The sequence below is a fragment of the Anticarsia gemmatalis genome, chromosome 16 (assembly GCF_050436995.1).
Source record: "Anticarsia gemmatalis isolate Benzon Research Colony breed Stoneville strain chromosome 16, ilAntGemm2 primary, whole genome shotgun sequence".
Lineage (NCBI taxonomy): Eukaryota > Metazoa > Arthropoda > Insecta > Lepidoptera > Erebidae > Anticarsia > Anticarsia gemmatalis.
In genome coordinates, this window is record NC_134760.1 from 1,073,917 (window position 1) to 1,089,937 (window position 16,021).

General features: G+C 34.2%; 1 protein-coding gene across 2 annotated transcripts in view; it reads left to right on the forward strand.

Annotated features, from left to right (window-relative positions):
• The window catches only part of LOC142979340 (uncharacterized), a 51,667-nt gene that overhangs the window by 27,491 nt on the left and 8,155 nt on the right, over positions 1–16,021 (forward strand). For both annotated transcript variants that reach the window (XM_076124199.1, XM_076124200.1), the window contains exon 2: positions 8,524–8,703. In XM_076124199.1, the coding sequence (XP_075980314.1) occupies positions 8,524–8,703 (180 nt within the window). The remainder of the gene's footprint in view (positions 1–8,523; positions 8,704–16,021) is intronic.

Consider the following 16,021-nt stretch of genomic DNA (forward strand, 5'->3'; position numbering starts at 1 on the left):
TGGAGAATAAAAGATGAATAGTACTTTTTTATAAATTTATAACCGTTAGTATTATCTAGAATTAGCTTGGGTAGACTTAAGTGCTCAGCCTCACTAACTATATGCATCAATAGCATTTTTTACGCCAGTGAATCGTAGCAATATTTAAAGAACATAAGCAAATAGTACATATTATTAAATTCTATAAGTCTAACTATACGAAAATAGGATCTATGCGTTGAATTAGAAAAATAAATTACCTCTAAGAATAAAATTACAAAATCAAATCTTCTATTTAATTATTAAAATCGCCCGATCATTGTGCTCGATTTAACTTTTAGTGGTTACAATATTTTGACACTATCGAACTTCGATCGAGCGTCTAATTATGACTCCTGACATTCGAGACAGCTTGCGATGGCTATCTCACTTTAATTATATGTCATCGACATTATCGATGAATATTCTCTTTTGAGTAGACAGGTAATAAGCTTAGTATTAGAAGTTGTTTTGATCTCGCCGTTGGGTTTCAAATGGCATCTGGACCACGTGCTAATGAAAATGCGTATTGTTTGTTCTTTCGTTCTTGACGCAATAGACCATGTTCATTTATAACGTGTAGATAGTGCAAGGAGCTTGGGAAGGACTCCGGTCCCATATTGATGATGATTACAATATTTTACTTTATAGGTGCACATACATATATTGATAACTTATGCAGGTAATTTGTTTATCTTTGTATGTCATCATCTATATCAATATCATGACTTACGTTAAAATACCTACATTATAAATCCAAAACGTACGCGTAATTAAGTACTTATTTTTTTTTTTTTTCTATAATATGTGAAATTATAATTATGCCTCATATTGTGAAGCTTCCCAATGTTTTCATCAATGAATGCTACTGTTCAAGTTCAAATATTCAACAGTAAAAACACACGGAACTCTGAGACTTAAAAGCATTCAATCCGTTTGGAAAGTCGACGTCATTGTGTTGTTTATTTGCTTTTATTTTGGTCTGCAGTGTGATTTAATTTCGATAGATAGTAGTTTGATCGTGTGTTGCGCTCGATACGTAGCGATGGAAATTTTCGCTTAAACAAGATGAAAGTATGGGTAGTACGTGATGTAATAGAGACTGTTTAGAAATTATTTTATTGCAATCAAGTAAAGGTAGTAATTTCTGTTCAATATAATATCAGCCTAAATTAATAAAGATTGGCACGAAACAGTGTCAGACTCAGATAGGTGGAAAGTGGGAAGGGAGGCCATTTGCCCTGCAGTGGGAAAATGGGCTGATAATAATAATATATCAGCCTAGCCTTTCGTCTTACTATGTTGGAGTCGGCTTCCAGTCTCACCGGATGCAGCCGAATGCCAGTGTTTTACTTGAAGCTATCGGATCGCCACAACTCAGTTACCAGGGTTATAACACGATATTCTTCGGTAAGACTGGTTGTCAGACTTAGTCATTAATAGGAAGACCAAAGTTTTTGACTATTGATTTCATTTTGAATAATATTTGCAGACGAAATATACGATAAGGTATGCCATTTAAGTATTTTGTAAGTATTTAAGTTCATCAATTCTTGTTTATACATTTAAGCCTAATGCTAAAAATAGACTCGTGACCTTAATGAACAGTTTTAAGCTACTGTATATTAGGTATGTCATTTTTTGCACACTTCTAAAGTAACGTAATTTGACTAATGTCTTACGTTACTACAATGAGTGCGCGTAATATAAAACACGACCTTAATTTACTTTCACTAATAAGGTTAGAATGATGGCTTACGGCAAAAATATTTTTATATGTTTTACTGCTGTTTGGTAAATATAAAATGTTATAGCTGAATAGTTCTATTATCTATTAATTGCTGTAAATATTATATTAGTATTATAGTTTGGTGTGAAATTTAAAAACGTTAATTTAAATCGATCAAAACATAATCAAGGTTTTAATTACACCACGGAACGAAAGATTTTTCGTATGTACCTGTCGTATTATGTATTTATTGTTATAAAAAATAAGTTATTAGTGCGTATAAAAAAATATCCGACCTTGAAAAACTTTGTAAGCTATATCGCCACATCAATCATGTTAAAATGCTGCCAAAGTATAAAAAACAATAAAACTTTCTTTCATATTTCTAAAACAACGTAATTAAAATAAACATGTTGAACATCTCATTAGTATTTAGTCTTAATACATAATTACATTAAGGGCGCGTTATTATGTTTCCACTCTAAATATCATGTTTAATATGGTATAACAAGAATACATTAAGGTGAAAACGAGACTCCAGGAGGTAGTACATTGAAATTTAGTAATACTAGTAACTTAAGCTGTAGTTTATGCATCTGCTGAGGCCAGGACCAGCGGAGCGACTTGTTATTGGCTATCGACAACCAAGTATTTTTTCTCTTTTTTTAAAAAGACTACTCCTGCACTAATCGCGGGGACTTTTAGAAACATACAAACAACTGATACAAAGTATAACCAGTCCCGAAACAATTATTTGCGGATCTCAGAAATAATTGCCCCGTGTGGAAAAGGAACCCACGAACTCCGGACAAAATGGTAGCGGCGTGGTGAAATATTGTTCAGCGGCCCTAGCAAATTCTGCGTGAACAATTTATTTTAAAGAAATATCGGGCTTATGACTAAAGCAGACTGCTCAGCAGCAGTACAGCTATGGGTTTACAAATGTCGGTGACTGGCACTTAGTTTTATTGTGAAAGAGTAAAAAACTTACATAAAGCCATACATACTCACAAACTTTCGCATTTATAATATTAGTAGGTTAAACGGGTTATGAAAATATGAATATAAAAAATATAATATTATGTACATCAATGTTATTTCGGCCGTCAAATTCCCAATCAACGCGGACAGTTTATGAAACAGTTAGGCGATGTATCTTTTATACTTTCGGTCATTTGTCCGCTCGTGTATCTCAATGTAGCATGATGGAGCAGGGCTCGTAAATATTTGGGGGGGAAATTATTTAAAAATTATAAGATATGTAGGATGTTTTTTTTTATCTTAATAAAATATTAAAGTACCTAATATTTGCATATAATAGCAGTGCTACTAAAAGCTCTTCAAATTAATAAGAAAAGTGGTGTAAATCCTGCATGGAAAATACAAGTATAAGTCAATGAAGTGTCTACATTTGCCGACTTATTCTTGCTGGAAAGACATCGGCTAATTAATGCTTACCGTTTGTTTCACGTGACAACTCATATTATTATACTTTTATATTTTCAGATTTTACACAATATACAATTACTATGATATCTCTCAAATCGTGAGGCTTAGTATAACTTACTCGGTCAATGTTAAAAGGTTGACAACCCCTGCTACAAAACAAGGTTGTCACAGTGAAGAAACTGGAGTAAACTTTTTTGTAGTTGCACAAAAAACTAAACGTCTGTAGTAAGACAAAAAAGTCAGTGTTTGAAATGTTGATGACAGTCACAGATTAAGGTTTTTTGCTACTAATATTTCGTGGTAGTGAAAGTAATATTATTTGTAGTCAAATTTTATCTCAAATATAAGTTTGTAATGATTAATGTTTGCATTCGCATTTCAGTCTTTGGCAAGTTTTATTTTGAAGGTCGGGATGCAGCACAAATGCTATACTACCTTCATAAAATGGAACAAAGTATTATGTTGTTAGTGTCATTTGTCTAAAACAATTTCGACATAAAACTTAATCACCAACGAAAAATTCTATAGAGTATAAAAATTTATATGATGAGATCATATTTTTTCGTGTTTCAGTGGAAGATTCAATTATAATGTCTGTTTTCTTTGAACACAAATTACTACAAAAAGTGTAAAAAGAGAATATATGTGTTTCTAAGATGTAAACGATGATTATTGAATTGTCTAAGACCTACCTGAACCAATAACATAATCAACAGGCTATTTAAAAACTTAACAACTAAAACAATAGTTTATTCTGCGTGTTCGTTAATTAATAATCTAACCTCAGGTTACTAACTAAAATATACCAGTTACCGCAGATTACGCGAGCGGTTTATACAGTGCAGAATACACGTGATCTGTTCTATCAATATTTTGTTAATTTTGCGGTTTGCGGTACAATTCGATTAGCAGTATTTAAATAGGTAGAGTTTTGATTTAGTACAAAACATATTAGTCTGGTGCAGGTAGAACTAGGCAATGTAAATTGTTGAATTTATAGTGAGTTGGCCCATATTTTCATCTTGTTTTTAGGGTTCCTTAGCTCAACAGCAAAAATGGGACCCTTATAAATTCGTCATGTCTCTATTCGTATGGTACCACTTTATTATTTACCTATGTCGATAGGAACTTATATTTTCTCTTCACGGGTATTTTTTTCTATTAATCTTCTCACGTTTTAACCAAATGTTACATCCATGTATACGTGATAAAGCAGCAATAGTAGCAACTCATGCTTATTTTAATTTTTATTACTAATACGTTCATATACATGTATTAAATTACCAATCTTCTTAATAAGGCAATTACTTTACCAAGAATATTCTAGAAAAAATCGAATAACTAGTAGAAGCGAATTACTCGACCGGATTATCAAACCTGCGATCTTGTAATTGGCATCTGCATAAACGGCTTGGATCAAAGGAGATATATCTAGAGGTACATATTATTGCTCTAATTTCAACTATGTTAATACATTTCTAATCTAATTAACTACATTGCCATGTAAATTAAATGATTGCTTCGCTGAACAAAATGCGTGTAACCTTAATTTTTTGTTTAGATTATAAATAATATTTATATCTTGACTTTGATCTGTGTAGTTTTATATTAGGCGTTAGAAAATAATGCTTCGTTGGTTCTGTGATCGAAAGCGTGACAATGCAGAGTTTTGAGTTTGGATATAAGCAGAGGATGTTTCTAGAAAAACAATGGTTAAGAGGATTCTAAGATACTTTTAATTTAGGGACAAATTAGGTATGCGATGAAAAAAAATACTTTTAACAAGTGTCATAATCTGTCGTGTCACTGTGGAGCCCCCAAATAGGGCCTATTGAATTCAAGTTTTATTTTTATTCAACATTTTTTACACATATATTACAAATATAACTGATAAAAACCATTTTTACTATCCTAAACTACACACACAAAAAAAATGCACAAGATGGAAAGACGAGAATAAAAAGTTTAGTTCATTCTGTCTCTTGTCCTTTTCAAATTCTTTCCACGTAAGCACAAACCATTTACACGAACAAGCAAATCTATAATCGTCTCGCAAATAAATACTAACATCGAAATTCGGTTCGCAATCTTTGCTACCATTTTCGAACGAAGTTTCACACAAGATAATGCGACAATCTTCGCTGTAAAACTCGTAAGATAATGTCATAGGAAAAATTTCTGTGTACATGAGAATTTTCTAGAAACCCGACATGCATTGCCAAAGAGTATCTCGAGGCATTACTTGCATGCGATCAGGGACGAACTTAGGAGCAAAGATTTAAAGTTTTGAGCAGTTTAGTGTAAGTTGTTTTAATGGGTCGTTGGAAGCCGTTTAGAATATGGAAGATAGATGACATTTAAGCTGCAGCAGATAAAGCTTTAAAAATGGTTGCTTAAGCTGCAATGGTCGATTGTAAGTTCTTTTATAGTATCTGCTGTAATTTATACGTTAAAGATGTTATGTGTTTTTATTAAAATTTGGCTATTTGTTATAAGGTTTAGTCTGTGTTATTTTGGTTGAATTACTGTAGTTGTCACTAATTAGAGATTTTTAACAATATATCGCGGTTGTACGCATTTCATGATATGAAGCGTTGGGTAATATAAAATGTACGGTAATCTCTCATTTCCAATTATCATCGGTTGTTGGTTTAGTCTTAGCTTTAAATGCATGTTGTTAAGGAATATTTCTCGTTGCTATCTAGTTCATCACCTTATTTGAATACAATAATTAACATTCGTCTAGACTGTGTAGGCATGTATTAAGTCTAATGACGTCAAACCGAATCAAGGCCGATTTTATCCGGGGCAAAAGTCAGTATCTAACATGTTCTGACGTACCTACATGCATAACATAACGGTTGTTATATCTGAAAGAGTAGAGTTGCATAAAATACACCCACGTTTCGCCATTGCTAACTTTCCACCGTTCGTGGAGGTGAGCCTAATGCCAAAGAGGTATATACCGGATCTGTTTCCAAACTTATAGCTACTATTGGAAAAAATGTAGGTAATATAGATAAGAGAAGACCGATAGCCGGACCTAGGAATCGAATCCGAGCCCTCATTATCAGCAGTCTTTATACACAACCCCCAGACCACAGAAGAAATCGTTATGTGATTTATTAAAATAAAAATAAATATATTAGCGATACTTAAGTTTTGAGTAGCTAACGTGAGAGTGTTAAATAAAAGATGATTGATGATCTACGCAATGGACGTAATAAAATATATTGTCAAAAAAAAAAACCTATTTTTTGTACGTTTAACTTTCGAGTATATTACAGCAAAAACATGTTTTAAGTTTAAGGAAACACGATTATTTTTGCATATAAATTGCAAAACAACGCGCGTTATTCTCATGGGTACAAGTTAAGATTAAAAAACGCAACTTCCTACGATATCACTTGCATGCTTATTTATTGCTTCATACACAGTCTCGTTATAAACGGTGGAATAAATTTTGGCAATGGCTGGATACAACGTACTTTAAAAAAAAATTACCTGATTTTGCTAAAAGGAAACATACACAAAAAGTCTTTATTCACATGAGCATTAATAAAAAATATTTGTATGCAGCAACGTTTAATTTTTGAAATAGAAGCACTGTTTCTTTTATTTTGTTAAAAAATCCAAGATATGTAAAATAGTTTCCCTCTATAGTCCATAATTTTATCCGTCCCGTATATTTTTCTTTTCCTCAATTTCTCAAATCTTTCCTTACACATAGACAAAATAAATATAAACAACAGATCCGGCAGAGCTACAGGTGTTAACAATAAAAATATTTTACTTATTCTGTTTATTTTGTTTCGCGTGCTATAATCCGTCCCTGTAAACAGCCATATTTTTCGCGTATATTCCTAGCTTAACGCTGTCTTTCAAGGGCCTTAAACGTTGTTTTTTTATTTAAAACAAGGTCTTACTTTGCCTACAAAGGAGATGTTTTTCTTATGCAAATTGCTGGAAGGCGTGAATTAAATACTTCTTCGAGATGTTAGCTTTATCTATCTTGTAGTTGCGAGTTTACCTTTCGTGTTCTGAAAGTATTTAGGTGGTACATACACTGTTGTACTGAAAACTAAATATTTAAACTCATGTAGCGCAAATCTCAACACTCTACAGCCGGTCTGTGATTATCGAGAGTTTGACATTTAACATATTTTTTAACTGTATTCATGTTTGCAAAATAAAAAAATATCTTGTCTTATCTTATCTTAAAAATAGTTTCTTTAGTGCCCGCTAGAGGCGCGGGTCAGATTTTCATACAACATACATAATATATATTATTTGGACAGCTAACCAGTTGTCGATTGTCGATAGAATTATTTTCGCTTGACATTATGTTTTACTGCGGTTTTATCACGGAATAGCTAACACAAGAGGAAATGTGGGCATGTCAAGCCGGCCATATAAAGTAAGCTCCGAGAAGCATACCCTAAATGTTAACGGCTGAGTTTGGCGACAGCCATCTTCATTGAAAGCGTGTGACATGACCCTTCCTCTTGTGTCTGTTGTTCCGTGGGTTTTATCTTTCTATATTTTCTTCATCTTCTTTAGAAAATATAGGTACAGTAATTTTAACACGCATGTTTATATGCAGGCATATCTGACTATAGTTAGAGCATTCAACTTGACTAGAGTTCATTGTATCGCGTCTATGTGTTACACAAATTCATCGCTGCGCCGATAATTGTATTGATTTTCGCAAAATTTCGAAGATCGTGTAAGCGAGCCCTTAAAACTCAAGATAATTGTTCACAATAAATAATGCTTTAATGCTCTTTGTAGTTTATCGTTGGATCGTCAGTAATATCTTTTACAAAGGATTATAAATACTAACAGATGTTTAACGTCAGCCCACGCACTTTGTAACAATACGAGGTAGAGAAATTGAACTTGAAAATTTTCCTTTGTAATGAATTGTTTTCTGTATTGCTTAAGAAATTTTGTTCTATTCTTGACGATGCTTGTACTATTAGTTATAGTGGTACAATGGTAATGATTTGATTTCTTCACTAGTTAAATGATATGTGTGAGTCTAGTAGATTTTATTTTATTGCATCATTAATTTTTATTTTCGTTGTAAAAGGTCTCATGGCTTAGGATTCATTCATAGTGTGTTATCTAAAGAATGAAAAAGTTTTATGCAGTCAACTCATGGGTATTTAGGTTGAGCACTGTTGTAAAGAAAGATGAACTAAAAAAGCCTTTAGATAACCCACACAATCTCAAAATCTATGGCAGAAAGAATAAACAGAATTTATATACATAATTAGCCCTTGTACCTACTCAATATTTTGCTAACACGAACTGTTTCTTTCCAGGAGGCCTATTCGCCCTCGGCAAGGTCCTCAACTTCTTCCCGGTGGGCGGTGGGAGGGAGTGCCAGCCTGAAGGGTACAGTATCGCGAAGGCTGGCATCTGCCTCAACCAGTACGACTGTCGGCAGAGGGACGGCAGGGCCTCGGGCGACTGCGCGCATGGTCTCGGCGTGTGTTGTGTTTGTAAGTAGAAGTAGAAAATACTTTTGATCTATTGTATCTTGTTTTAAGGTAGACATTGAAGGTGTACTTTGAAGTTCAGAATTCATCATTAATCAAGCTTCAGCGCCCTTAGGGTGTCGAGGAGTCTTTTAGCGTGCCAAGGCATGGTTTTCCGACAGTGTGCGCTCGCTCAGATGTTAGGATGCCAAAGAATATGTCATCATGTCACTAATGGGCGCCCCGTCAAATATTTTCTTTTCGTATTAGATGCTCATTTACAGATAGGCGCTTTTAGAATAAGAGACACTTTACAGAAACCAAAATAAAAAAGATACTTTAATTTATAATTTTTTTTTAATTGCTGTTCGAAAGACAAGAAAAGTAAGTTACGATTAAAATAAAAATGAAGCTACAGTTATATATTGTAGGTAGACACCCTAATATAAAGTTTAAAAAATTACTCCTGACTAACTTCACACTCCAAACATAACCAATACAAACATAATCATAATAGAATAAAGCAATTATATAAAACAGTCAAGTTTAATCAGTATCGCGTAAGTTGAACGCCATTCTTCCGGCTCATGAACCGCGCTAACATCAGGCATTAGTTTAATCACTTCCATCTAACTTCTATACGCGAATAGTTTTACTCCCTTGATTATATTACGCAAGTTTACAAACTACGCCAACGTTTCGTTACTAAGACGTATTTTTACAAGAACACGCGCCGAAGTTTGTATCATTGTCTTAAACTAATATGTCACAGTTTAAAGTAAGTCGTTAACTTGAGAAACATTTATTTTTGGTTGCCTTTAGGCATTGCCCATTTTGTACGTACTTCATGATCAATTCGGTCATGTTTTTGGTTAAAGTTATAAGTAAGAAACTCGTTATCTTTCTTACCTAAATAACAAACCATGGTGATGCATTCGTATTTAATACTAAGTTCTGACGTCATTAACCGCCCCTAGTAGAGGGGGGCTACTAAGCATGCAATGTATTTAAACAAAGACATATTTTATTTACATCGAAAAGGAAAATTAAATGTCTACTTTATTTATCATCAGCTCGCGACTTCGCCCCTGTGAATATTTTACTCGTTAAAAGTACCTAAATAAGTTAATCCAGGTTATTAACTATCTGTGAAAACGAATTCCATCAAAATCCGTTCAATAGTTTAAGCACGATAGTATGTTATGCGACGCAATCATCACAATGCATCAGACATTTCCATCCGTCAGTAGTAAAACGTACAGTTTAGTACAACGTTGAGCTAATGACCACTTGACATAAAACAACGAATGGACATCGCTTTCTGTGTCAACATTTACTATCTTACATCACTTTAGTGGTTGAAAGCTTCTGGAACATACAGTGAGATAGAATTCTTAAAAATCCTTGTTCTTAAGAAGAAATCAAATGTTTGGCGCTATAAGCTAATTTTAATAAAGGTCGTATATGTAGGTAGTCGCTTTATGTAACATGCTAGTATTCAGTTGCATCCGGTGAGGCTAGAAACCAGCTTCAATTCTTCAATCACTGTAAAAAATATTTTTCTTTTGATGATATGAGAATAAACAAGCTTAGTTTTAAATAAACTAAATAATTCAGCTATAAGTAGGTATTATTGTATCAATAAAAACTTTATTATGAAAGAACAAATAAGATTTGGGTTACTCGAAAGTAACCTAAAACTAGTATAAATTGCAATATAACCCCAAACAAACGTGAACAGCGATACCAAAAGAATAACCTAACGTTTTGTAGGTAAAAACATTTTTCAGCTCACATGAGTAAGTCAAGTGTAACTTTCAACAAAACTTTAATAAACATTTAGGCAGTAGTCCCACTTTCCTCCCAGTTTATTGGCATGCTATAGTTTATTGCACATTGTTGTAGAACGATTTTCTAAAACACACTGAAAGTCAACCTCAATCCTCTTTAATATATTGAACGAAGTAAAATTACTGCGTTTGTATTGTAATGCAAATTGTGTTTGAGTTTCTACTTCAGTTTAGTTGCTGAATTGGTAATTGATTTTGTTATCTTACTACCTATGTTGGTGTAAGTGTATGCCACTGCTGATCATGGAGCCTCCGATTTGATTTCCAGGTCAGATAAAGTGCTATTGGATTTTTCTAATTTCTGTTGGAGTAATTGCGATAGTGTTTATGTTGAATTTTGTAGTAGGTCCCTGTCCCTAAATTTGCCCAGTCTTCTTCTTCTTACTGTGTATCGCCATTTTATTGTTCTCTTACTCGCACCTACCTATTGTCCTGATTATGATGTAATTCACATGCTTGTAATTGTCCGAGTATACTTACAATGCTTACTTTAATTTTTGTCAAAATTGTCCGTCAAAATTTTGTTGCACACTTCCGATTATGAACCGGCAAAATTCCTACTGTAGAAATCTACAAACATCTCACTTTATAAATCTTATCTCACGTGCTGAAGATCGGATGTAAACGCCTGCAGCTAGACGTTACAGAATGTACCTGTAAATAACGCGCTGATAGCCGACAGGTACAGATTTAGTGACGCCGCCTGCGGTGGGACTGGCTAATGATGGCGAATTAAAAATTTTGACCGTGCAGCTTAGCTAGTGTTATAAATGATTATTCTACTCTAGCTTATGCCAGTGACTTCTTCCGCGTAAACAATATATCGGGCTTAAAAAATATCCATTCAGCAGTTTTTTGTGGAATTTAGTAATAAAATAATTTACTCAAATATTCTTATACTGTACCATTCGAAATTCCAAATTTTTAATATCTGATAGAAAGATGCCATGAGGACGTTATTCTTCAAAACTTAAATATGAAGTAACAAAACACAAAGAACTACATATTTCGTGTTATAAATATTATCCCACGTGCGGAAGATCGGATGTAAACGCTTGCAGCTAGACGTTACAGAATGTTCCTGTAAATAACATGCTGATAGCCGACAGGTACAGATTTAGTGACGTCGCCTGCGGTGAGACTGGCTATTGATGGCGATTTTAAAGTTCCGAACTGAAGATATTTTGAGTCTGAGGGTAAACTCGGGTTCAGTGGTTATCCGTTAGGCTGATTTTAGTCTTACGTCGACGGCACGCGCACCGTCAGCGCTTATGGCCGAGATATATGAACTTCTAGGAAGCGTTTTTAAATGACGCGTAGCTATCAGCGCGCACAGTGGTCAGCGCCGGTAGCTGCTTTCAGGGAGCGTTCTAGCGTCGAGCGGAGCGGGCGTCGTAAGTGCGTACAGTTTTTGGGATAGACAGTACAAAGCAGCAATAATTAATACACTCCGCATTTTGGTCGTCTGTACAGTAAGGCGGTCAGTACTGATACGCGCTGAGCTATGAGCGCTGACGGTGAGCGTGAGACTAAAATCAGCCTAATAGGCTTCGCTCATTATATAATTAAAAACAATTATTAGATCGTAGATGCCACATGAGTAGGAATGGATGATTGTCAGTTCCTATGTTACTAATAACGATACGTTATTGTAAATCGAAATCGAATTCAACACATCCCGATAAAAGTTATAAGCCAAATGATTCTTAGCGGGTTTGATTATGCCTAGTAGTATCTATTGTTAAATGTTTGTTAAATAAGTTTCTTACGACCCAAAACCAATTCCAAACGCTAAAGTGTTGTTTTCTAAATAAATTTAATAAGCTTTCTCGAATGAAAATCCTAGTATTTTTTTCACATGCCTAAAACATAACTTTAATAGTCAAACTGCAAGCCGACGTGCTTTTTTCACTATATATTTTCAAAAATAACGAAAATATCCATAATAATCCCATTAAACGTTCATCCCGTTAAAATTGTCTGAACTAGGAGTGAAGTTACCGGTAGTTGGGACAGTAATAGCCACGTCTCTCATAATAAACGTCAGCCCGCACCAGGTAATATGACTGGACAATTTTACGAGAATTTCTACGACTTTATGCAATTCTGTCCAGTGACTTTTGAGCTATTATTATAGGTCTGCTAAGTCAGGTTTACAGATAAGTTAAGATGATCTCATAAATATTTTGACTCAAAACAAGATAATTGCACTTAGCCAGATTGGTAGACTCAAGAACTATTCTTACCGCTCTCGTACCGAAAAAAACCTTCCCGGAGGACAGTCATGAGTTATTAAGTAGGAAATATTGATATACAATACACATTACAATGTGATGAAATGCTGAAATTAATAAAATCACAGGGCTGTCATATGGATAGATCGTTTAAGTTTGAACGAATAAATGGATTATCTGTTGAATAAGAATGACAGAAACCAAGCCTTTAATCTACAGTTTAAGTTTTATAACAATATTCAAAACTATAACATTGACACTAGCAGTAAATTTTTTTCTGTTGCAATTTTTAGTGAGTTGACGAATCTGGTTTAGTTCGAAATTGGTTGTATCGAATCGTAATCATCGTAAGTTCTATCGAAAGTTTTTATATATCAATTCCCTTAACAGCAGTACTTACTTGAACGAGTTTGTAAAGATAATTTACCTAAAAATTCCACTGTAAAAATATTTTCTGCGTCGATGTTCAGCCGAGCCGTTTCATGTTGTACGTTAATTTGTCTGCCAGCGAATAGGCCTTTACGATCAGTCGGTGTGCAAACACCTAATTGCCACGATGTATACATTTGTAGTATAATTGGCTTCACGTGTACACTAAGAGCATTCTGTTTGTACAGACATGTTTGATAGTTCATGTATCTAATTAATTTCATTATTATTACCGTTATTATTAATCACACATATAAAATCAGGCCTTCTCCTGGGTTAATATGTCTAAAAATGTACTTAACATATCATTCGCTGACGGTACGTTTAAGTTAAACTAACTTTTAATAATTAATGAAGATAAAAATAAATCGGGGTCCTCCGGGACGGGGGCCTCTGGATCGGGGTCCTCACGGACTAACTCTTCCTTCTAAGAGGTAAGGCAGAGACCCAAACAACATCAGACGCAATAAACGTCTTCTTCATTTACATGTCTAGTCATTACAAACGTATAACATCGTGAGCACGTTCTGATTTTTCGTGTATAACCGACCGTGGCGGTCAAAGGTTTAAGGATCCAATAACTTCATAAGAATTTAATCAAGAAGCTCTCTGTGAAAATTTCATTCAAAACAGCACTGCTGTTTTTTCTATAAATGAGTAACAGAAAAACAGTTTATTCTTCGACAGTTCTTTTACAGATGTATTCGACACTTAACATGTAGTCTGTTGAACCATTATTACAACTCTTTTTTCTCACCGACCCCCTGACATATTTCCACTGCACTTTACAAGGCAGTTGTCAAAAACTAGTTGCAATACTCTTGTTCTAAGTAATAGACTTTCTAAAGAACAGGTCCAAGTTACTACGTACGTGTGACATGGAAGTTTTTTACTACTGTTGCTTAAAGTCGTTGATCTTGTTATTATCTGCTGGTTCGTTTCTTGGTAGGGGACAGAGTTCAGTATCTACACTATCTACCTAAGTGTTATTAGTGTCATAAATACATACATACATTATTTCACGCCGGTTATACCCGAAGGTGTAGGCAAAGGTGTATCAAATGCACTTGCGTTGCCCCATTGACAATATTATTCCTATTTAAAGAGGCCTATTTTTATATACCGGGCACGGTGGTACTTGATATTAGAATCAGTTACTATTTTATTTTAGAAATTATACGTTCTGTATCATGTGTATAGATTCAATCTTCGAATCGACCTGGAGGCTACCGGTCTTGACCATTGATATCAAGTCTGAGCTTTCAAAGTCTGGTATTAATATTCTAAAAAGTAGTCTCCTAATGTATTGTACATGCCACACTCACTCTTAATCTTTTTTTAAGTTTGTTGTGCAGGCAATAGCCAGTGGCACTTTATGGATTGTCGAGTCATCAGTGATAAGTTATAATTTGAGTAAAATTAACTATGGCTCGGTTAATATTAAGCCGAGTGTCTAAGACTCTAGACATTGTATAATAATCAGTTTGAATTTATTAAAAGAAACATAGTGCATATGGCTTAAATAATATCCTAGATAGAGTCTTTATATAAGATAGAAAAAGTAAACTGTCACGCACACACAAATCTTAAAAAACACAAACATGTTCAAACAAAATATGCAAAATACATAAAAAACTATTACAATGTAGTCAACTTTCCTCTCGTTTGAGGTAACAAGCGTATCTCGTGTGTTATGTTAATGGCTGAGTGGAATAATTGCCGCCTCTACTGCCCTACTGCGAAACGGGTTACTGTCACAATCAAATTATAACGTACGTGTAGATTTTTTGTCAAATTATTCAAATGTGATGCTGAAATTTTAAGTTCATAGGTTCAGAGAGAGATTTTTAGATGCCTTATTTCACACACGTTGCACGTGCATGCGTTAAATTTTCAACTCAGTGACTTCAGTATAATATGTGCAATACAAGAAGTTTGAATCTCGGTTTAACATCATAGGGTTAACGACTGTCAAAGAAAATCATAGCCGTGACCCGCAATTTAACGTGCTTAATTTGGTATTACGTATTTTTATTATTTTGGTAGCACGTAGCTCGTTATGTACACAACACTTTTCTTACACCCAAGTGTAATACCTAGTACCTATTAGTACTTACAAGATGCCTTTTTTGTCTCGATAATTATGGAATAAAACTCGAAAACAGGTATCAATGTAAAACGTAACTTTGTACAGGTTAGAATAGAATAATAATAGAAGCTCAGCACTAACAAAATATCACAACAATTTTGTCGTTTAAGCTCTTAACTTATTAAAAACCTCTGTGTTTCAACTATCTTTTCAAGACCAAATATAAATTAACACGGCCTTGAAAACACACAGAGCGTATCGCACTCATTACCTCTACGGCAAAAACTCGCTAATGACTTGTTGTACGCAAAGCCAAATTCATAATGAACTCGCCTAATTACTCTTACTTAATATAAAAGTTTTTGGTACGGAAACTCCGCCTTATATCATTATTAATGAACGTATAGTTAGAGCAGGAATGAGCGTTTGTTTAAGAAATGTTGCTAGGTTGTGATCATTTGCTGATTGTGGGGAATAAAACTGTTGGTTTTGCTGTTTTCATGGTTTTAACGAAGTGTGTAGGTATTGCCTATCGCTACGGGAAAGAGGCATGATATTATGTATGCATGTGTTTTACCGGGTGGTGGTGGTTGTATAGGTAGAGAGGTATTCTGTATTTTTTGTAAGTATAATCAGTTCTGTAAGTCGCTGAACAGAATCAACCTTTCGAAACTCTTTATTCTGAAGCATGCATATTATTTTACCGAAAAATTCTTTGACTTTGATTTAAAGGTTTTGGT